Here is a 24,901-nt window from a genome sequence, read left to right as displayed (position 1 = left end):
TGTGAAAGAAGATGGTGTCACTCTACAAGAAGATGCATGCGCTCTCAACCTCTCTCTCTAAGCAAGAACTTTCCTATCTATCTTGAATGTGTGTTTGTGCATGTTACAACTCAAAGCAAAACCGAATCATCTACCTATATATGAGAAGTTACAACCGAGCTAAACTTAACTCCCTTCTAGATGTTATAATCAGTTATAACTAATTCTTCCAACGACTAGTTTTTTGGCCTTGAGGTCTAGCTCACTCCAAATTTCTCTTTCCCGAGCCAACTGCTCCCAGCCAGATGGGCATAACACAAAAATAATAATAGGCCGACCTAGCTAAAAAGTAAAATACACAAATGTATATTTCATCGAAAATGTTAAGTGTTATTTTCTGGGATCAAACTAAGAGCATCTCCAACCATTTCACTAAACTCAAACCTATTTTAGTGTAAATGTTACACTAAATATTGATTTTACTCCAACCATTTACACTAAACTCAAACCCAAAAGAATATTCCTCACCCACTAATTTTTTATACTTTTCAATCATGCCTATATAGTTTACCTAAATTACATAATAACCCATGACACTTTGTCAATATCTTAAATTAAATTAAATAATACAAGAAAAGATTTATTAATTAATATAACTAAATATGAAATCCATAGTATCATTTTAATTACTAATATTTAACTATTTTTTGTTATATTTAATAGCATATTTGGTTTGAATAATATTAATTAATTAATAGATAATTGGTTCCATATATTTAATTAGTAATGTACGTATAATATTTAACTACCTAATAAAATAATTGATTCCATAAATTTATATATAACATCAGTCATTTAATCTATCTAATAAGTATCTAAAAACATTTGATTTTCTATTGAAACAAATTACGGCTCGTTAGTAAAATAATTAAAAATAAATTAATTATGTCGAATAATCTAATTCTAATATGGGCCAACCCACTATTTAATAACTAATCAAATATTAATAAGATAACATTAGGTTATTATTTCACATCTTCTCCTTCACCCGCGGCCTCTGTAAGTTTTTCGATCTCTGTATTTTAATTTCTCTTCCTTCTCTTCTTCAATTTTGATAAATATGAATTGATTTGGATTTAAATGCAATAACTCAAACTATAAAAGGTGTTTTTGGTATACTTTTAGTGGAAACCTAAAGATAGGTATTTTTTCTTCAAAAACCTATTATAGGATTGGTTTTGCAGTACTGTTGGAGGTAATATTCTACTGCATTTTAGGTTTTGTAGTACTGTTGGAGATGATCTAACTACTCTTGTCCCATAATAGGAGTCACATTTAGTGTGAATAAGAATTTTAAAAAATGTAAAAAATAATAATTAGGAAAAAGTTAGAGAAATTTGAGGTCCATTTTTTCTATCATTTTATAATAAAATATGAGTGATTGGGAGTTAATACTACTTATTATTTCTGTTAAAAATAAAATAAAAATAAAATATGATTCTAATTCTGCAAAACGGATAAAGTATATTTATTTTACTAATATGTTTATTAGCAGTAATCTTTTCGGCCACCTATAGGCTAAATACTTAAAAAAATAAAAATAAAAATGAGAGAAATAAAAAATGATAACTCGAAAAGTCAAAAATAAAAAAAGCGGAAACAAGTAGAGCTATAAAGTAACTTGTGTCCTCCATTTCTCGACTCACCTACGCTTCTGGTTTATAGGAGGCGTAGATCCCTCACGCGCACACACCTATTTGTAAATCACAAATCAAATCACCCAGAAGATATAGATAGAGAGAAAAAGGTGCGGTGAGGAGCAGAATCGCTTTTCTGCTTCGTTTATTCTGTAAAAAATAGCCCGCGGTAACGTTCTCTACTTTTGCCCTAAATTTAGCTGCTTAATTTTGATCATTTCAGCTGCGAATTTGCGTTTAATTAATATGTATATTTCGGTGGTTTGGAATTGCTTGTAATTTTGGTGGAATTGTACCACTAATTTGATTAGGGTTTCCTATCAAGATATTAGGGGTGAATTATGTAAATGTCTCGTTCCCACGCTGCGCCGTTTACCCTCTTGTTAATGCTAATTTGCTTTCGTAATGTTTGATGATGCCTGTTCATAGCTGTTATGGAAGTTCCATGTTGGTTTATGCTTTACTGAAATATGTATTTGGAAATGGACAAGTTTGAGACATTTGGCATGGTTTCAACACAAATCATGTATGGATTAGATCCTTTTTTTGAGTACCCACAGTATGGAGTTTTGTTTTGGTAGTATCTTGCAGTTTTGGTTTAATAATGAACCCTAACTAACAAGTCTGATAAAGTTATTTTTTTTGTTTTTCTGATTTCTCTGCAATTTATGTTACAGATACTCCATAGGGAAGGTTTGTCATGGCAGCTGCTGCAGCTGGTATAAGATATGCACCTGAGGACCCCGGTCTACCAAAACCATGGAAGGGTCTGGTTGATGACAAGACTGGATATGTGTACTATTGGAATCCAGAGACCAATATAACTCAATATGAAAAACCTGTTGCCCCTGGTCACTCAAGCTATGCGCCAGCTCATAAATCTTTGATTTCATCAGTTCAGAAGTCCCCCCAAGGACATTATAATGCGAATGATAATGACGACAGATATTCCAAAGCTAGCAATGGATTGACAAAGGCTGTTGTACCAGTATCTTATCAGGTAGCCCAAGTGGTGTTCTTATAGATATATGCAGACTTGTTAATTCATGTGTATGGATTTGTTAAAACTTTGACTGGTTCTTTTATCTGTGTTTATTGGCATCTTAGCTATTTCGGTGATGAACAAACTAAGTTGTTACTTGCTAGATGTACTCAATTGGTATTTTTTCACTACTTTGTACAGGCTACCAGAAGCAGACCAGATTATTCACACAGTGATGTAGAGGTGAAAGCCAATGTTGGATATGGACCTCTTGCTCCCACTGGTGCAGAAAGTATTGTGTCCGCTGAAGCTTATCGGCGGCGTCATGAAATATCTGTGACAGTAAGTTTCTATTTCATTAGTGCAGCCATGCTATTCTTTTTCTGCATCAGTTATTTTCTCCAAATTCTTTAGAAGAAATAACATCATGCAGTTGGCTTTTTTGTCTGTCTGCTAAAGTTAAACATTCAATTTTGTAGAAGAGTAAAGGACTAAAAGGAAGAGTTGAAAAATTTGTAGAAAAGGAGTTTACAGTGATTAAGTCTGTGTGGTGTTAAAGTAAAAATTGAATGAGATATCTGAATGAAAATAAAGATATGTACTCTAGTCTTTGATATTTCAAAATATTATCAAAACATTTATGTCCCTGTTGTGGTATATTCAGTATTAATTGTTTTTTACCTATGTTTTTATTCCTTTGTTTGCTGTGTATGTGTTTCTGATCTTTTAGTTTCTATACTAATCTTTTGTTGATTCTAACTGGTTTCATTCTCTTCATAATTTGTCAAGGGAGACAATGTCCCTCCACCATTCACCTCGTTTGAAGCCACTGGATTTGCTTCAGAGATTCTTAGGGAGGTATCAATTATATTTAATGTGTTGAATGTAAAAGTGTTAAAGATCACCTTGAGTCTAAAGTTTGAGTGAATTAACTTTCTGCAACATTGAATTACTACTGGAGGCTCATTGTGGAGATTAAGAAACTTTTTTTCCCTCTCTACTTTTGTCTCAGGTGCGATATTTGCTCCAGGAGGAGTCAAATGTCGTACGCTGTGCGCCCCTGGGCTTGCATGTATTTGGAGCACCCTTATTGATGGACCAATCTATGTGAGGGGCTTTCCGAATCATCCAAGCTTGGCTGGGACTTCTATTGGTAGCAAATCTGTCTGCCCCTTGGTCTGATTAAAAGAAGAGGTGTCCTCCTAATTTACTTGCTTCTGCAAGCAGGCCTGACTTTAGGGCGGGATGATGCTTCTTATTTCCTTGGCCAATTGCTTAATTTGAAAAGAAACCCATCTGAAGCACCACATATGCTTATGAGGCTGCTGGTGTTTTGTTTCATTTTACAGGTGCAGCATGCTGGTTTTTCTGCTCCTACTCCAATACAGGCACAGTCATGGCCTATTGCTGTAAAAGGTCTTGATATTGTAGCAATCGCCAAGACAGGATCCGGGAAGACCTTGGGTTACCTGATTCCTGGATTTATTCATCTGAAACAAAGGCGTAATAACCCAAAATTAGGTCCAACAGTTTTGGTGTTGTCACCAACAAGGGAGTTGGCTACTCAGATTCAAGATGAAGCCGTCAAGTTTGGAAGGTCGTCTAGGATATCTTGCACGGTATAGTTTCAGCAGTGCCTCTCTTATAGCAGTCTCCATAGCCTATAACCTCTTTTCTGGATAACCTTGGAGTGAAAGTAGATTAATCTAATTGTGGTTATGTGGTGTTGGCTTTAAATGGACGCCATTTAACAATAAATGGTTTTGTTTCTGTGTTCCATTTCTTTTATGTCTCCCTTGTCATCTTTCTGATTTCAATTTTGATCTGTCTGCTGAAGTGTTTATATGGAGGTGCACCTAAGGGTCCGCAATTGAAAGACATAGACAGAGGTGTTGATGTGGTGGTGGCTACTCCTGGTCGATTGAATGACATTCTGGAGATGAGAAGGATAAGCCTCCATCAGGTCTCATATTTGGTTTTAGATGAGGCGGACAGGATGCTGGACATGGGTTTTGAACCTCAGATAAGAAAGATAGTGAAGGAGGTCCCTGCTCGTAGACAAACCTTGATGTACACAGCAACGTGGCCAAAGGAGGTGCGCAGAATTGCTGCTGAGTTACTAGTTAACCCTGTTCAGGTTAATATTGGAAATGTTAATGAGCTTGTTGCCAACAAGGCAATAACGCAGGTACATATAACATTGATCTCCTGGTTTTTCTTTTAGTACTGTCTCATTATCTCATGTGAAGACAGGAAATGCTTGTCAGCACTTGTCTGTTTTGACATTTATTAATGTAGAGCTTTGTATTTTTCACAGTATGTTGAAGTTTTGTCGCCAATGGACAAACGTAGGCGCCTGGAACAGATATTGAGATCTCAAGAACCTGGTTCTAAGATAATAATTTTCTGTTCTACAAAGAAAATGTGTGACCAGCTGGCAGGTAATCTGACCCGGCAATTTGGAGCAGCTGCTATTCATGGCGATAAGTCTCAGGGTGAGAGGGATTACGTGTTGAATCAGTTTCGAAATGGAAGATCCCCGGTGCTTGTGGCCACTGATGTAGCTGCCCGTGGTCTGGACATTAAGGATATAAGGTTGGTGTTTGAATTGACTTTATAATTTATGGAACGTGCGTGGTTCACCTCCGTTTGGATTAGTTATGCCTTGAGTGTTAATCAAATATTGTTTTCAGGAGGGCTTTTTTTGTGATCTAGCAATTGTCCTCTGCCTATCAATCTTACATAAATTAATGCAGCTATAATATGATTACTAGAAATTTGGTGTTAGCTGCAGCAGCTCTTGTTCTCTACAACTGCCCTTTGTGTGTCGTATAACCATCTATGCATCTTGGCTATTGCTAATATTTTATGGGAACAAAGCAACAATTTCTTTTGCAATAATATACATTTTAGTTTTACATGTATTTTTTTTGGTAATAATTTTACATGTATTTTGGCTGTTGTGATTGGTCTCATATGTTTATGTTGTCTGTCTCAGGGTGGTTTTAAACTACGACTTCCCTACAGGAGTAGAGGATTACGTTCACAGAATTGGAAGAACTGGCCGGGCTGGTGCCACTGGTGTGGCATACACTTTCTTTTGTGAGCAGGATGCAAAGCATGCTTCAGAGCTTATCAAACTCCTGGAAGGTGCTAGTCAGCATGTGCCCACCGAACTCCGTGACATGGCTTCACGTGGTGGTGGAATGGGGAGAGCAAGACGTCAGTGGGGATCAGGCCCTGGGGGGCGTGATGGAGGAGGTCGTGGTGGCGGACGTTTCAGTTCTTCTCAAACTGGAAGGGATGGCGGAAGAGGTGTTTGGGGAATGCCATCATCCACAGATAGGGCTGGTGGTCGTGATAGGTATATGATATTTCCTTAGTTATACCATATGGGTCGTTTATTCCCTTTGCTTTAATTTCTGTAGTCCTAAGATTGTATTTCTATACTTTCAGACATGTCTCTGGTTTCTCTAACGGATACGAGACAAATGGCACTGGAAGCTTCCATCAGAGGAGCTTCCACGAGAACGGGGTGACTGCTCCAAAGATTAGAGGTAGAAGTCGCAGTCGTAGCAGAAGCCCCATAAGGATTTCAGGATGGGGGGAAAGGCCTCGAAGCCGTAGTCGTAGCATGGAGAGATTTCCATCCAAGAGCACAAGGCCCTCTTCTTATGGAAACAAGGATTATAGATATTGAGTCATGAGAGATCACATTCATCTCCTAACGTTAACAGGATGCTACCCGTTGAGTAAACTCCAATCATCAAGAGCAAGAGGACGACGATAAGAAGGGCAAGGTACCCCGAGGTTAGAGGCTCCTTAAAATGTCCGAATTCAAGGATCGATGTAGACAAGGTGCAGCTTTCATTCATGCCTTGAATGCCTTTGGTAGTTGTGTTGTCCCTTGAAATATGTCAAGTAAAGAGAACAATGTAGGGTGGCCAATTTTGCCATGGAATTTGTGTTGTGTACTGTTAAGTGTTGAACAGTTAGTATTTTTTTGGACTGCAAATCTAATGCAATGGATACGAATATTGGATATATTTCATATTGAAAGAAATTTTCTATGGAAATATACCTCCATATTTCTATTGCACTTGTAATTTTAAAAATCTATATCTATTTTGGTATGTCTGGTAATTAATTTTATCTTAAATCTGAATTTCAGAAAATAAATTATTCTCTCTGTATTAATCTGAGTATTACAAATAGAACAAAAAAAATATTTAAGTCATGTTACTGTACTAATTGGAGCATAAAAAAGATGAACACTTGAGTTACTGTATATGTGGAGGAGAGAAAAAAAATTAAATACTAGTTTTAATTGATTTATGGGATAAAATTATGTACTTTACTTAAGGTAGAATGTAATTTTACTATATTAAATCTTTTAATGAAAAGTGTCTACACCATTTAAACTATTATTATTCCAAAGAAAAAAAAAATAATAAGAGCAATTTTAATATTTAACATTTTTTTCCATCATTTTTTATATATATAAAAGGTGAGATAGATGTAGATAAAAAATGTGACTCCCACTTTAACTAATAAATTCATTTTTAATTATACTTTCTCATTGTTTAAGAGAATAAAAATGAAAACACCCTAAGGTTAAAGACCAACTTGATAAATTTTCACAATCCGAGACAATTTTTAGAAGTTAAAAGGAAATTTTATTTAGAGGTATAGCAAGAGTTTGAGACGGAAATTAATTGAATTGATCAAGAAATTAAGATCGTGCTTAAGATGTAGTAATAATTATTAGGATATGATTTTAGATCTTGTAAATCCGTGTCTATGAAATTCAGATGCTCATTGACGTCGTGTTTATGTAAATATGGACTTGGTATTTTTGTATTTTAATTTCAATTATAAATAATATTAGAACTATTACATCAATGGACAATGAGTCATAGAATTCAATCCAATTACTCTCTCCGTTCTTTAAAAATTGACCACATTTGACATTTTGGGATATCCCTTAAAAATATATCAATTCTGTTTAAGTAATCTTTTTTCACTCTAATAAGATGGTCTCATTCTTCACTAACGTTACTTCAATTACTTTTTCTTTTTATCTTTCTCTTACCAATAGTATACATTAAAATCCGTGTCGTTTAAAATATTGTCTATTTTTTAAGGAAGGAGGGAGTATATTTTATGACCCATTGTATCCTTATTATGAATATAAGTATGACTACTCGTTATTTTGCATAAAAGTATGAAAATAAATTAATTAGTTGACTGTGTTTATTGTTAGGTTAAATCCAGGGAGCTCCGACTCATTAGGGATTTAGGGTGTCAATCGCACCATGCTATCCGAATTACTATAATCTTGAGAAATATTTAGTGGCAAACAAATACAAATTTTTGAATGATGCTTGCGATCGTTTAGTTCGTCAAATTATATATATCATGAATACTCGTAGCAATTAACATATGTAGTATGGTGGGATAATTTCACTATATATGGATACAATAAGTTGAATCATGAATAACAAATAATTACTCAAATTAATCTTTCAATTAACAATTTTTGGAATCATAAATCACAAAGCAAATGGAGCACTAAAATTGAAATAGCTCAACTTCATAAAAAAATAATCTGTATGTCGTTTATGTATAGTAGTATAATATTTTTGTTATCTATGTAATCCTCAACAATTTTATGCTATTGTTAATGATGTTATCAAAACACAACATTCTTTACTAAAAAAACAAAAGCAACAACGATTTCGACAATTTTCCAATTTCAGAAATTTATAGAATACTTTTAATAAATAAAAATTTTCCTAGGAGAAAAGGGTCAAAGGAAAAAGATTAGATTTTAATGTCAATTATTACTATGATTAATGCTATCATTTGAAGAGTCAATAGCTCAATTTAAGCTCTCCCAATATAAATGCCGAATAATTATGTTAAGACATAAATAGAATTTATCTACCCATCAATTACAAATTAAATCTCCACCTCATCGTTTTAAGGACTTAATATAACTAATGTTGCAGTAAATAAAAATGGCCTTTCTTGTTTCATGGGAGTAATATAAAACAACTGTCACAATAATATACTTATATCAGTACATCTTAATGTAAAAAATAATACTAACATATATCTTCAAGTAACATTTTAATCTGGTACGTATAACAAATCTGTCAAATTATATATCACATGTAACAATATTCCAATTTGTGAGTTGCAACATAGAGAGTATTTTTTTCTTTTTAATTATCATTACCAAAAATCACAATAGCACTAACTTGCTTGCAATGATTCGATCACACAACCTATTGTTTAGAGAAAAACACAATTATACATAATTATTTGATAAACTTGCCACATAGAGAGTGCTTTTTCTTTAATTATACAGCCTAAAGGAGTTGTATCAATAATTTGATAATGATATATATGTGATTGTATAAAAAGGAAATGTAATATCAGTGCATTATATTTTATTTTATTTATTTTATTTTATTTAGACGTTTACACTCAATATATATTTACTTAAAAAAGAAAAAAAAATATTTATTTTAGATGTAAAGATACTGCAGTGGCCAATCGCCGGTCTTAGCCAAGTTTCGATACTAGTCAAATCTTAGTATCTTAATATCATTTTATACTCCCTCTGTCCCATTAGAAATGCAACGTTTTCTTTTTTGGTTGTCCCATTAAAAATGAAATATTTCCTAAGATGAAAACATCACTCTTTCTACTTTTCCCCCTCTCTTACTTTACTCTCTCTTCATTAACACAGAAAACAATACTGTATAAAATCCCGTGCCAAAAACCAAATGTTTCATATTTATTAGGAAGAGAGTATTTAATTTAGCCATATCTCCATTTCTCAAAAAATTGAATTAGCTAGAAGATCTATAAAAGGAGAACCCCTAACCATAAATTCTCACAGCTTTCATCTCTCACAAAATAGCAATTTCTCATCCCTCACCACCTTTTCCAATTAGGAATATTCACCAAAAAAATTAATGAAAACCCCTTTTTTATCACACTGATAAAGCCACATTCATCTCTCTTGCAATTTCCATGGACTTTGACACGATCAATGGAGTAAATTTTGCAATGTATTCAAATAAAAGCTTCGAAAACAATCCCTACATTCCACAAATGGATGAGGGCAGTAGCTTCACCACTGGTGGCGCTGCTTCCTCGTCTTCATCTTCTTCAAATCGATTCTTCACTAACAATACTCTCGATTACTTCCCGGTTGAGGGATCTAATTTCAACGCGCTTTGTAATTTCCCGACGTTTCAAGATCCCTTCGATCCCTTTCAAGCCTCTTTCATCAGATTGAACCAAGATTCTTCCAAGAATTCTTACATGCATGGTTCGTTTCAGACAGCGGTTGATCATCATCAGTGTCAAACAACCCACCATTTTGAAGAGTATTATTTGCAGAGCAAGAATTTTTTGGAGGAAGATGACGATCACAACAAAGGAGGGATTAATGTTGGAAAAAATCCAAATAAAAGAAAAAGAGTTGTAGATACAAAGTCAGAAATCATCAAAGGCCAATGGACTCCAGAAGAAGATGGGTAATTTTTTATTTTTTATTTTTGTAATTATATTCTTGATCTTTAATTTTGTTGATTTTTAATTTTTTATTTTAATTTTTGTAATTATATCCTTGATCTTTAATTTTGTTGATTTTTAATTTTTTTTGTAGGATGCTGGTGGAGTTGGTGGAGAAGCATGGTGTGAGAAAATGGTCTACAATTGCTCAATTGCTTCGTGGGAGAATTGGGAAGCAATGTAGGGAAAGATGGCACAACCATTTAAAACCTGATATTAAGGTTTTTCTTTGCTTCTATTTATGCATTATTTTCTTCCTTTTTAATTCATTTTGTGCCTTTTTTGTTTGATATTGTATTAGTATTACATACTAGGCTGATTAGGAATGAAAATGAGGTGGATTTGCATACCAAAATTGGTTTTCTAGGCGTGCTTAAAAAAATAAAAATAGAGTTGCAATTGACGCACTTGAGTTTTAAACAGAGTTGAAATTGACGCACTTGACCACAAATAGAGTTGAAATATGCGCACTTGAGTTTTCAGCATTTCCAAAGCGCAATGACAGCTTACCATAGTACTTTTTACATGACTTATATGTGTGCGTGTATACATATTTATATTTTGTTATGTAGGTTATCAGTGTTAATACTTAATAGTTTAAGAAGCATATGTTATGCAATTATATAAGGTGTGATATGTGCAAAAATAAAATGATTAGAATTGTATGTTAGATCTTGCAACTGACATTCTTGTAATTTTAGTTGAAGGAATGATTTTATAGGGTTGAATATGATATGTTTCATTTCAAATTCAAGATTCTTCTCTTAAGAGTGTACATTTAATATTTGAGTACATGTATTATTAGTGCATAAACATATACAGTATGTGATATTTTTATATGGAGTTATTTTTTAAGGAGTGTTGGTCACTAAATATACCTATACATATGAACATATATAGTTTAACTAAACCAACATTTTATGCTAAAAATCTCACGAATTAATTTAAATTTTGTTCTTTGGTCACATATATAGTTAAGACGAATATATGTGAAATTTTGAGAGTAACTACTTTGGTCGAATTTTTTTTTTGGTTGTTCATTTTTTTATTCTAATTATTTTTATATTTAATTTAATATTTTTATTGATACCTGGCCATAACATCACAATATTGCCACTATTTTGAATATGCACAATGCAACACTAACAAAGCACACTAATTTCCATCATATACACTACATGTACATGTTGCAGAAAGATCGATGGTCGGAGGAGGAAGACCAGGCTCTGATCGAAGCCCATCGAAAACTAGGTAATCGATGGGCAGAGATTGCACGGAGCTTGCCCGGGAGGAGTGAGAACACAATAAAAAACCATTGGAATGCAACAAAGAGGAGACAACTTTCCTCACGCACCAATGCTAACTCCACCTCAACCCCTCTCCAAAACTACATCCGAACCATCATTGTCGACGCCAAGGCCCCTTCCCCGGCCCCCACCCCAGCACCTGCCCATGACGACACCTTTTGCACGCATCAAATCGCGTCGTTGGAGACGCAGATGAACGTGCAATTTGACATCCAAAAGGAGATGGACTTCATGGAGATGCTCTCCTATGGCTATATTTGAGTTGAGGGCCTTTTTTTTAAAAAATAGAATTTATGTTGGGATTTAATTTGGTTTCTTGAATGATGAGGTGATTCATTGGTTTATAGTTTGTCAATATTTTGTTGGAATGTTATAGATTATTTATCTTATCATAATAATTGGGTCGAACACGATTGTACTTGTTGGTTTTAATATGAGTACATTTCCACTTCTATGTATTTTAATATATTGAATGAATGTTTACAAACATGATGTTATTTTATAGGCCATGGCAATTTACCAAATTATGTAGGTTCAAGTGGCAATTTACTAATACTAGTGTTAACCCACGTGCGATGTACGACAGAATATTTTTATGTTATACAATTTTAAATTGTTAATCGATTGATTAAAATAAGAAATAATATAACTATATAATATTTAAAAATGGAAAAATATGGAGTACTATATAATAATAATAATTCAATAAATATATGCTCCTCAATTTATTTTACACCTAAAGACATAAAATTAAACATATTTGAAATGGAATCAAGACAAACACAATTATTTGGACAACGATAAAGAGACTTTATCAAGTGTTGACATTTTTGAAAAATATGTTTAAAACAATCCTTCATATTTCTCTACTAAAAATAATGTAAATCACACTTTTAACAAAATAATAAATCGATAACTCATAATATTCAAAACGTCAAAATTATGACCATAAAAAATTTCAAATGATAAACTACACAAAAAACATTACATATTAATTGGTTGCATTAACACTATTATATTAATGAATAATGATAGCCCTTTTGAATATTGGAACGTTTATTTTTATTTATTGCACTTTTAAACGTGGTTTGTTGGAACATGAAACATCTATACTACTCCCTCCGTCACACTTTAAGAGTCCCGTTTGAGTTCGGCACGAGTATTAAGAAATATAAAGGAAAGTTGGTGAAAAAAGATAGTGAAATGTAGGTCCTACTTTTATATATTAGTTTTATAATAAAATGTGAGTTGGAAAAGGTGAGTGGAATGTGGGGCCTATTACCAATAATGGAGTATTCCAACCGGGACTCCTAAAGTGGGATACCCAAAAGTAGTAAACCGGGACTCCTAAAGTGGGACGGATGGAGTATTTTTTTATGCTACTTTGCAATTCTTAATACTGCAAATTTTCTTTTTGTAAAACTATACTTAATATAATATATTTTTACTCAGCATGATCACCTATAGATAAGATAATTACATTTTCTATATAAAATCAGTTGTACCCCTGAATAATTAAGTGCTAAATCCTAATTTCAACAATAGTATTATTAGTAAAGCAAAATTTGGTAGCAACCTATTTTATTTTGTTTGAACAACTAATTGTTTGATCAACTTGATTTTGATAGGTTTAATTATCTCATTGCAAATATACATATTATGCCCCACTTATTAATTCATCATAAGTGATAAAATATTATTTTTTGTGTGACACCACTTAATATAATTATAGGGCCAGTGACAATATAAATACACAAAAATAATAAATTGCGTAAAGATGAAGATAAATATTATGCATGTTTCAAGTTTAGAATGTTACAATTCATCCATCTCTAAGAATGGTTAGAAATATTAGGATAAAATTCTTGAACCATATACACGCGGTACTCTAACTATTGTAATAATAATAAAAAAAAAACAACCCACCGAACTATAAATCTAGTCGAGAAAAACCCTCTTTCCGTAAGACAAATTGTATCGTGGTTAGTGGTCTCGAATTGACGTATTATCCCCAAAGATGAAACGACTTCCTCCTAACGTATATAACATCAAACCCGCTAGACACCGATAAACTTGTTGGAGCTACAAAAATTGAGCAATACAATGTTCCTAAAATATACTCCCTCCGTCCCAGTTTTATAGTCACATTTTGCCATAAAAGTCCGTCCCACATTTATAGTCACATTTAGAATTTTCCATATTTGGACATTATTCACTAAAATTACACCCAAATGCCATTATCAACACAAAAATAAACCAAAACAAAAATAAAAAACCAAAAAGTCAAAAAGGGACCCACCTTCAACCAACTCACTTCATTTATTACACACTCCACCATCTCACTTCATTAATTACACACTCCACCAATTCCTTAAAACCCGTGCCATAACTAAATGTGACTATAAATCTGGGACGGAGGGAGTACAATAAAATGTTTAGAGCTTGAGAGAGAATGAAGAATGTTTTTGTTAGTGTGTAATACATCCACAACTCTATGCCTTTTATATAAACAAAATTAGAATATGAGAGATCATAAAATCAAAACATCATAAATTATAAAATTAAGAGAATAGAGGTTACAAATTTTGAAATGCTCCTTATCCTATTTAAAGATTTGTAACCGCCTACTCACAGTACTTTAAAAATTAGTCAAAGGGCCTATTAAAATATTTAAATAAATATTCATACTTATAAATGTTCAAATTCATGCCTAAAACTTAAAAATAAATTTGAGATGCATCATTGTTGACCATGTATTTGAAAATATGCATACTTAAATTATTAGATGCAAAATTCAGGTAATTTAGATGCAAAATTAAGGTGAGATGCATAATCAACTTACACGATGTAGCTAAATAAATGAGTATGAAGGTTAATTAATATTGATGGAAATGAAAGGTTAATTAATATTAGTCTGGTCATATTTATTCATTATGTAACTGCAGTTTAGGGTCTAAATTTAATATTTCAAAGAAAAAAATTATTCATGGCAGTTATTGCAAATATTTTAATTTATTAAACATTATGTTCAAAACATATAAATATTTCAAATTCTGCCCAAAACTAATTAATATTTCAAATTCTTTAATAGTTTTTATTTATTGCATTTACCTCCCTTTCACAAAATAATTATTAATTATATATGTATAGACATAGATTAAGGTTTTCTCTTTGTTTCTATCTTTGCATTATTTTCTTTTTCATTTAGGCCATTTTTCTGGTTTTTTTAAAAAAATATTATATTAGTATTACATTCTCCATATACTAGGCTGATTAGGGATGATGATGAAGACGAGGAGGTAATGATTTGCTTTCCAAAATCAGTTTCCAAAGGCGTGTTTTAAAAGATGAAGTACACCCTCCGTTCCATCAAAGATGACTCACTTTCTTTTTTGGTTTGTCCCAACAAAGATGATTCATTATCATAAATAGAAACACCTTTATTTTTACTTTATCCACTCTCTCTTACTTTACTCTCTTAACTTAATAGACAAACTAAAGTTGCATAAAATCTCGTGCCGCTCAAAGAATGAGTCATCTTCCTAGAGACGGAGGAATTACTAAAAAGACAGAGTTTGATATTGACGTATTCGAGTTTTCGGCAATTTTAAAAGTGCAATTCCGGTTTACCATGTTACTCAATATTTATGATGAATATATAACATTTTATATTTAGATAATTTACTTAGGGCATCCACAATGGGGCGCTCTGTAGTCCGCCTATGCACTGCCACATCAGCATTTTATTCTCCTACCCTTCCACCTGCAGTGGGACGTCCTAAAGTCCCCCCTAAGCATTTTATTTATTTGAATATTTAAAACACTACATAAATTGGAAAAAACAACTTCATTTCATTGAAAGTTCAAATTGCAGTACGAAAAAAAAACTACAAATTCTCAATGGCGGTTATGCTTCCAAACTTCTTCAATCATGTCGTTCATGAGCTGAGCATGGTCTTATTGGCTGCGCATTGAGGTCTGTCTAGATAGAACCTCATTGAAGCCCATCGGTAATCCTCGAACGTGAGGTGGGGTTGCCGTGCTGGAGCTAGATCCACCTTCATCATCGCCCCAATCAGTCACACTTCCACCTTCTTGTTTGACTATCATGTTATGCAAGATGATGCACGCATACATGACATCGGCGATGACTTCCTTGAACCAGAAACGCGTCGGACCTTTCACTATTTCCCACTGCGATTGTAGCACACCAAAAGCCCGCTCCATATCCTTCCGCGCACCCTTCTGCTTTGCCACAAATAACACGTTCCTGTCACCCACTGGGCAGCTGGACATCTTCACAAAAACGGACCACCTTGGGTATATGTCATTGGCCAAGTAGTACCCCATGTAATATTGACGTCTATTGGAGTGAACTTGATGGCCGGGCTGCGACCCCTGCATTGATCGGCGAAGAGGTTAGAGGAGTTAAGGACGTTGATCTCATTGTTCGACCCCGCTACACCGAAGTAAGCATGCTAGATCCAGAGCCGATAGTCAGCGACGACTTCGAGGATCATCGTCGGGTGGCTGTCCTTGTATCCACTAGTAAATTGGCTCTCCACGCCGTCGGGCAATTATTCCACTCCCAGTGCATAAAGTCGATGCTCCCTAGTATTCCTAGAAAGTCGTGGGTCGTCTCGTGCATATTCTTCAGGGCCTGACAATCCTCAGCAGTCGGCCTTTGCAAATATGTGTTGCTATAAGCCTCCACAACTCCCTAACAAAAATTCTTCAGGCAATTGCGGCCGGTTGTCTCCCCGACGTGAAGGTACTCGTCAAACATATCCGCCATGGTGTCGTAGGCCAACTGCCGGAGCGCAACCGTGCACTTATGCAACGGCGCAAGTCCCGGGTCTGCCGATGCCATCTTCCCGATATTGGAAGTATTCATCACGTGCCTCTTAACATGTGGACAATGCTGACAAAAAGATCTCACCGCATTCTAAAACGGCGGTGAAAAACCGTCGGGCCCACCGTGGTTGCTCGGAAAAATAGTCTGCGAGCTGACGTTGGTGAGCTACGTCGTGCTCCCGGCGGACAAACGTCCGACGACGAATCGGCCGAGGGATCTGCGCCGCCGCCGCCTGCTCGGCCGCTTCACGCTCACACACCATGTCCATCAAGCATTCCGCCGCAGCCTCATGAATGCAATCGAATAAGGCCCGAGTAATGCCTTCCGATGTACTCCAGTCGTTGCCGGGGTTCATTTTTCTAGTGAGAAAGTTGGAAAGTTTTGAGAGATGGGAGAGAATAAATTGGGAGATGGAATAAATTGGTATGAGAATTGAGTGTTTAAATAGAATAAAAATTCAAAAAAAATAAAATAAAAATTTGTACACGCGTTGCATCGTCCGCGTCACCCACAGTGGGGCGGACGATGCGACGTCGACGCGTATCGTCCGCGGACGATCTATCAAGCATGGATGATGGATTACCCATCGTCCGCATAGCTACAGTGGCAAATTAATACGGACTAGGATACAATTTCCTTGGGCGCAAGGTCCTTCATCAATTTGCATAAAAAATTATCTCCACTTGGCATTGAAGAAGTTGCAGAATCTGGAGAGAATCCCTTTTCACACATTTCTTCCATAAATGATCTTGCCTTGTCAACCTCATTTTGCTCTATCTATTTCACCTTGCATACAAAATCCATCAACAAGTGTATTATATGTGGCCACATCGGGACAAATGTTTTGTTGCGTCATAATATCTAATACATTTACAGCCTCTTCCATCTTCCCTGCCTTACAATATGCATTGATCAATATACTAAAAGTAATCGCATTAAAAGATATCTTGGAATTGATCATTTCGTACAACAACTCTCTAGGATCTTTATGTCTATCACTGTCACACAGTCCCTTAATCATGGTACTATATGTGACAAAATTAGGTAAAATACCCTTGCTGATCATCTTCCCAACGGTGAATTGTTGCCCAAAGGAAGTCTGAATAAATTCAGAGCTCATTGTTCCGGTCCACAACATGGCCTTGGTTGAACGAGCCTAGCCCGAATTCTTAAAAAACAAGGACCAAACGGCAAGAGGACACATGAATGTTTTCTGCTTAAAAAACAAGTTCCAAAACAAATCAACGGGTTGGTCTAGTTATGGTTGATGGAGAAATTTTCGAAAACAGAACTAAAGGGCCATGATTAGATGCAACGTATGAATAGATATGCATTGAGCAGTTGCACCATTGGACTAATAAGCGCTAAGGCCATACACAATAGGGTCGAGTTTAGATGCAGCTGGTGTGCGGCGCAGTTGCAGCAATGTTGCAGCTCCTGTGACGAGGCGGCCGCCAGATTATCGAACGCAGCCTAGGCTGAACACTGCCCCGAGCAGTCATTTCCCGGCCCTGTAGCAGGCATTGCTAATGTATCAGAAGAAAAATGAGGCCATGACTAAAAATGAGTCTTATAATGAATGAGACTAATTTAACATCAACAAGCGATTCAACATCAATCATAGCTAGTTTCCCATCTTTCGAAATAGAATGAGACACTGTGTGATCAATCTCCACAATCAAACCATCAAAGTACAATTTCAAGCATTTAATATGAATATATAAACAAAGAGATTCAACAGCCAAATTAGAACTTGTGCACTCTAAAGTATCTGTTAAAATAGTAATAAGGAGTGCCACCCAAACTAGATTAGCCTACACCTTCTTTGGTAAAAGTTTCAGAATCAAATCAAATAGAACACCATCATTATCTTCCCTTCGCAGAGGTTCACTCAACATCGAAATAGTGGGGTCACCAATTGTGCATCCCCCTCTTGCAATCATCTCTTTCAAGACAAGAATCGCATCGTCCAACTTATTCCATTTGAGAAGACCTTGAACAAAAACATTGTATGTCACACTATTGGGCAAGCACCCCTTGTTCACCATTTGCACCATCAAATCCTTAGCCTCTTCTATCTGCCCTCCTTTGCAAAGTGCACCAATAAGGCTTGTATATGTTATAACATCAGGCTGCAAATTTTGTGAAGGAAGCTCGTCAAACACATTTTTTGCTTGTCTGAGTTTACCATTTTTGCACAATCCTTCAATGAAGATGTTATAAGAAACTATATCTGGAATGATGCCTTTGTTTTCCATGGTATGCAACATGGAAAATGCTTCATCAATACGATGAGCACTGCACAAACCATGTAACAAGATCCTGTAAGTTATTACATCAGGATACAATTGTAGAGCTTCCATCTCTTTGAACAGCAAGCCCTCTTCGCACCGGCCTTCACCAAATAAGGCTTCTAGCATTATGCTATAAGAAACCACATCGCGCTCTAACCCTTTGGTACGAATCATGGTAAAAATACAACTTACTTCATCAATTTGTCCCAACTTGCAGTACCCGTTCATCAAACTACTGTAGCTTGTAACATCAGGCTTGATGCCGGATTTCACCGCTAGTTGGAAAATGTTTCTAGCTTTATCCATTTCTCCTTGCAAACAATATCCATTCATCAATGCATTGTATGTAACAATGTCAGGTTGAACATCAATTTGCCTCATCTTTAAAAGCATATGCTCGGCCTCTTCCATCCTTCCCTCTCGGCAAAGGGCATGTACAAAAATACTACAAGTAACCACATTTGGGAAGACCTTATGCGATATCATCTTCCTTAACATGTCCTCAGCCTCTTTTCCTCTACTATGATTGCATAACCCCTCAATTATTGAATTATAGGTCACAACTAGGGTGAAATCCCCTTCTCACCCAAGGTGGAGAAGAGTTGAAGAGCATCGTCGACCTTTCTATCTTTGCACAAGCCATCAATAACTATGCAATAAGCATAAACATTAGTTGTAGCTTCCCTTTTCCAATTGACTAAGCAATTCAAGTGCCTTAAGAGTGCCTCCAGCCTTGCATAACCCATTAAGCATAGTAGTGTACGTATATTCATTGGGATTGCACAGTTGCTCTGCAGACAACTTGTACATCAGCTTGGCTGCCTCTGGGATCCTTCGGACCAATAAAAGCCCTTTGATGAGAGTGGTAAAAGTGACCACATTAGGCTTGAAGCCACGCTTGAAGAAACTGCCTAAAATCGCAAACCCAAAATCAGGTCTTTTCAGTCGGCAGAAGCAATCGATCGCAATACTCAGGGTATAGTGATTTACAGGAGCACCCCTTTGAAGCATTTCGTCGAACAGGTGAAGTGCAAGTGAGTATTGCTTTATCTTGACCACGGCACTCAGTAACTTGGTGAAATCGATAACAGAAGGGTGCGGATTCATTCTCAACATATTCTGGAATTGATCGATGGCATCATCGGGCTCACGTATACAGTTGAAATCAAATCTGGGATAAGCAGAAAAGCATCGAATTTGTTGGCTTGGAATTGAGAAGTGAGTGATAATGTAGAAGTTTATATCAACAATTTGGCAGAAATCTTCTGAAGATTATCGTTGGTTTTGAAGACATAATTTAGAATTTCAGAATGTGGATTTGGTAAGTTATAGCTTTTATGGATTTTAATTTTCTGTTTTGGGGTAAATATAGTAATTTGTGGAGTCCTATTATATATAGTTATTTTAAATCATTAGGAAATATATTCATTGAAGGTAAATCATTCATTTTGAAGAATATAGTTGAGAGGCGCACTCAATTAGGCCAAATCAATCGGCCCAGATTTCAAACACATGGTCTTGAAGTTGAGCCTGTTCTTAATTTGTTAATTAGGATAAATTTTAATTTATTAAACAGTCCAATATAAATTTTTCGTATTAAAGAATTTAACAAATTTATTTATTGAAATTAGTGTTTTTTTTATAAAATCAGTAAATTTTGAATATGATAATAATTTTATAAAAACATGTTATTGCTAGAGATCCAAATTTCGTAGGAATTTGTAAATTAATTTTACCGCATGAACAAAATTTACATTTAATTGTATATTTGTGATGATAGAGAAAATAATCACTAGAGAGGTATTAATGGTAGAAGTAATTCAAAATAAAAGAAAGAGTTGTGGATAAATAGTTCTAACTCATCAAAGGCACATTTATACAGAAAAAATGGATTTTTTTCTATTTTTAATTATATTCTTGATATTTCACTTATGTTTTTTTTATTTTGTTTATTTTTATAGTGTTATTTTGTAGGCATGCTGTGAGAAATGTTCTAGATCTGCTTTCTTTATTCATTCACTTTTATATTTTATTTTGTGAGAGCACAATACGTGCTCAAAATAGCACATAATAGCACAATATTGATGCTACTTTGCACACAATATGCACAATGCATGTGTCATCATATTATCCTATATTTCCAATACTTTTCATCTGATTATTCACTACATGTATGATAACATAATTAAATTCCCAAGATTTGAAGAGCTTCCCATTTAACACTATAACAAAAGAAAATTTCAATGAATGGGACAAACTAGAATACACTCTGAAGTAAATTGCAAGTCCCAAAGGATTCGAGCGTATCATAAACTTTAAAAGTAACACATTTTATTCTAAACTCCACAATAATTCCTGGTTTAATTGGTTACTAAAATATGATATTGTTAATAATTAATTGCACCTATACATATATATTACTCCATAAAACAGATTAAACAAATATCATTAGGAAACAATATATATGTATATACCGCAATATTGCCACTTCTTTGCACACAATATGCACTATGGCACTATGCACTATGCACTATGCACTATGCACTATGCACACAATAGTATAAAATATTAGGGGTACATTGCAATAAAACCCCACATCTTATAGTATGTTATTTGCTAACTATGATCGAATTTGGATTGTGCGATTTCATGATCTAACTCATATAAAATGAGCACGTGACATCCTGTGTTTTCTAAAGTAATTACATTAATGTGTATATATAGCTTATTGACTATGTATTTATTGAGAAAAAAGTATTTTACACATATTAAAAAAGAAAAATCTGTATATTATCCAAACATAGATATATATAGTGTCGGTCACAAGGCAATGGAATCATGCTATTTTTTAATTTATTTTTCTTTTATAATATTGCTAAATTCATTCAAATTTGATGCAAATTATTACTTCATCCGTCTACCAATAAACGTCATATTTTGCCATTTTCATCCGTCCACCAACAATGTGATGGGGTTTGGTGCCCCTTGCACAGCGGAAGACTTGTACAAAACAAATAAATCAGATACAGATCTATTTGACCGATTATGCGATTAAACAATTCACATGTTAAACAGATAATTGCATGCTAGAACGCAAATAATTCATGCTTATAGAAAGTAAATCCTAAAACATGAATTCTACGGTTTAGAGTTACCGATTTGATTCTCCAAAGTACCGTCGATTGCTCGCGCCATCTCCACGTGATGATCTTCAATACTAGACCACAGATCTTCTGACTGGTTCCCGAACTGTATCTCGATATCAGGGTGGGCTGATCTTATCAAAATACTAGGACTCGAATAAAGAAGACAGAAAATTCCTCACGGAGAAGAGCTGGAGAATTTTTGGACTCCTCGGGGGGCGAAAATTTCCTCTACTAATAATTGTGTAATTGTCTTTCCTTTATTCTCCTATTTATATTAAGTTCATATTGGACCCAGTCAGGGATCTATGGAAGGTTTTGGATATGGGCTCCTCCAATTAACTTTTTACTAATTAAATTGAACCCCAATTTAATATAAGTTTTTAATTGGAATATTACGAACAGCCACTACAGAAGTAATATTGCACTCCCCATCTAAATCCGAAATTACAAGTAATCCGGGTTTCCATTATTTATATTATTTATTTCCCGCGCTTAAGATATAAATGTCCATTAATTAATTAATGTCTGCTATGGACTTAATTAATTAATATATTATTAATTCAAAGAGTGGACTTAACAAGAAACACTTATTTATTATTCATAGAGTAGTAAAACTCCAACTGGCCAGTTTCTCGACTAATAAAACCTTGTTCGAGCTCCTCTTGAGGACATTATCAAACGAGACTCACCTCGTGCGCGATTCAACATAATAGCAATCCTAGCACCGCTAGATATTAATCACCACTACCCAATATATCAGGATTATTGAGTTGCGAAAAACCCGCACCATTTGATAAGTCAAAGTAGTGCATAATCAATACCGTATACTCAATGCTAACGTACACTAACGGAACCAGGTGGGGTCGGGTGGGGTCGGCCGACCCCACAGCCGGTCAGTGAGTGCCTCTGAGATTCTCCCAAAATCAGCTGGCGAGCCATGGCTGCTCCGGCTCCGACCCCACGCTATGTCTTTTTTGTTGCCAAAGAAGAGAATTTGGAAGAGAATAGAGGGTAGAGATGGGGAAATAGGTTAACGGAAGATGAAAATTTCTTGAAAAATTTGGAGAATGAGATGAAGAGGGCGCTGCGGCGCTGTTGTTTACTGTATTTTAGAAAACCTAGGGAGCCTTTTTTGGGAGAGTATTGATAAATGTGTTTTATATTTTCTTATTTTTCTACTAATTTTTAGTATTTCTAATATTATAGTGTATGTGAATTGAAAATATGTACAGTAAAATATTAGAAAAAAGTTTTAATTAGTACTATGACTCATTATAGATTTTATTTTAAGTTATATTAATATTTGTAGTTAAATATAGCATTAATATTTGTCGAATCACAAATCAAATTAAATGATACAATAAGAATTTAACAAATGCTCAATTAAAATAACAAAATTATAAAAATATGTAACATATCACAAATTTGAAATAAAATACTTAAAAAAAAATAATTTTTTTTATCATAACGTAAACTATTTAATAGTATAAAGTTGTGTGATGTGATTTTAATATATTAAAAATATGAATATTCGTAGTAATTAATCATCATATTTAATAAAAGATTATGCATATTTAAATTATAGTATATGTAATAGTTATTTAAATATTATAAGTATTATTGATTATTTTTTCGACCCCACGGGTTCAGTTTTCTGGGTCCGTCATTGCTAACGTATGTAGATTAAGAAATAGTTATTTATCAAGACCTAGTCTTTCAGTAGATAGCATAAAGACACGTCTTGCTGTTAGATCCATTCAGTGCTATACCACACCAACGTCATCTTATTTCAGTAAGGCTTAGAAATAATCGGACTGACATTGCAACCTTTCACGATAGGTAGTCTAAGCCTATCTGGGTTGTGAAATTCTTCTTTTTCTTTTGCAAAGCATTGCATAGAACCGACTGTGTTACCTTAAAGTGGACGACGCCCACAACCAGTCTACTAAGCAAAAGACTTAGGCTTTGTTTGCTTCTTATACATTTAAATGTTTATAAAACATCGTATAAATACACAAGCAAACACAATGTAATAATATATTGATTCTATTCGTGCGAAACTGCTCGAATAATACTGAATCGGGTTAAAAGTGGATTATAGAGTTTTACGTATATAAGCAAGATTCTATTCGAGCGAAACTTGCTCGAAACATGCTTTTCAGTATACCAAACCTAACACAATGTCCAATTTATTTTGTATTACTTTTTGTAATGAATTTCACATTCCACTAATTTTATTACACTCACACTTTATTATAAAACTAATACTCCATTAAAAGTAAGACTATAAGACCCACCTTCCACTAACATTTATTCAATCATTTTTTTACTACATTTCTTAAAACTCGTGTCATGCCAAATGTGGACTTGTAATCGTGGACGGAGGGAGCATGTAACAACCCTAATTAATAATCTAATTTACCAAATATAATTTGCAATAAAATTTTGAACATAATTTTTATCAATTTTTTTTCTACGTCCACTCCTACCGACATGGATCTAAATTTGATCAACATGGATGTGTATATTGTATCAAAATGAATCAGTATATCATTTAACATGGACATGTTTATTGTTTCAAAATGAACCTATACATACATGGATATGTAATTTAAGATTCATATTGAATATTATACAAATCACGAATATTTTAATCGTAGCCATCAAACAGAACGGACGCTCAATTTTTCAGTTTTGGTTAAAATTTAAAGTGACGATTTCAGCTTAACGGGCGCAATTATACTAAAAAAAAGTACGAGTATGTTTTGCCTTTTTATGAGGCGTGAAATTAGTTTACCTGTATGTATGGTTTTAATAGGCAATTAATTTCACCGAGGATCCGTGGCGCAATGGTAGCGCGTCTGACTCCAGATCAGAAGGTTGCGTGTTCGATTCACGTCGGGTTCAAATCCCCCGATTTCAGGTCCTATATTTTTTCATACTGTTTTTTGAAAAAAACTATTTGGTTATGGGATTGCAATTTCACAGAAAATGATTCAAACTAATGAAGATTAAATACGACTACATTAATAAATTAACAAAGATGAATGA

General features: G+C 34.5%; 1 protein-coding gene, 1 non-coding gene and 2 pseudogenes across 3 annotated transcripts; 3 read left to right on the top strand and 1 right to left on the bottom strand.

The window, feature by feature from the left end:
• Positions 1-1,684: 1,684 nt before the first annotated feature.
• LOC125223197 (ATP-dependent RNA helicase-like protein DB10) lies at positions 1,685-6,734 on the top strand (annotated as a pseudogene). Its single transcript, XR_016135651.1, has 9 exons — positions 1,685-1,845; positions 2,354-2,676; positions 2,860-3,000; positions 3,448-3,516; positions 4,008-4,277; positions 4,496-4,846; positions 4,976-5,253; positions 5,657-6,022; positions 6,115-6,734. The product of XR_016135651.1 is annotated as an ATP-dependent RNA helicase-like protein DB10 (transcript).
• A 2,968-nt stretch (positions 6,735-9,702) lies between these two features.
• LOC125213776 (uncharacterized) lies at positions 9,703-11,816 on the top strand. Its single transcript, XM_048114513.1, has 3 exons — positions 9,703-10,211; positions 10,343-10,469; positions 11,442-11,816. The coding sequence occupies exons 1-3, from the start codon at positions 9,703-9,705 to the stop codon at positions 11,814-11,816; spliced, it is 1,011 nt and encodes a 336-aa protein (XP_047970470.1).
• Positions 11,817-18,055: 6,239 nt separating this feature from the next.
• Positions 18,056-20,104, bottom strand: LOC125215570 (uncharacterized; annotated as a pseudogene).
• Positions 20,105-24,685: 4,581 nt separating this feature from the next.
• Positions 24,686-24,757, top strand: TRNAW-CCA (transfer RNA tryptophan (anticodon CCA)). Its single transcript has one exon. It is a non-coding gene; the product is annotated as a tRNA-Trp (tRNA).
• The last annotated feature ends 144 nt before the right edge of the window (positions 24,758-24,901 follow it).

This window comes from Salvia hispanica, chromosome 2, assembly GCF_029641045.1.
Source record: "Salvia hispanica isolate PSC_SH4W2 chromosome 2, Shi_PSC_v1, whole genome shotgun sequence".
NCBI classification, from domain to species: Eukaryota; Viridiplantae; Streptophyta; class Magnoliopsida; order Lamiales; family Lamiaceae; genus Salvia; species Salvia hispanica.
This window is presented reverse-complemented; position numbering and strand designations above follow the sequence as displayed.

What these genes read in the sequence shown, in the direction of transcription:
- LOC125213776 (XM_048114513.1), top strand. Translation starts at nt 9,703, where the DNA reads ATGGACTTTGACACGATCAATGGAGTAAATTTTGCAATGTATTCAAAT. An exon ending in TGGACTCCAGAAGAAGATGG is followed by an intron (nt 10,212 to 10,342) that starts GTAATTTTTTAT and finishes TTTTTTTTGTAG; the next exon opens with GATGCTGGTGGAGTTGGTGG. An exon ending in ATTTAAAACCTGATATTAAG is followed by an intron (nt 10,470 to 11,441) that starts GTTTTTCTTTGC and finishes TACATGTTGCAG; the next exon opens with AAAGATCGATGGTCGGAGGA.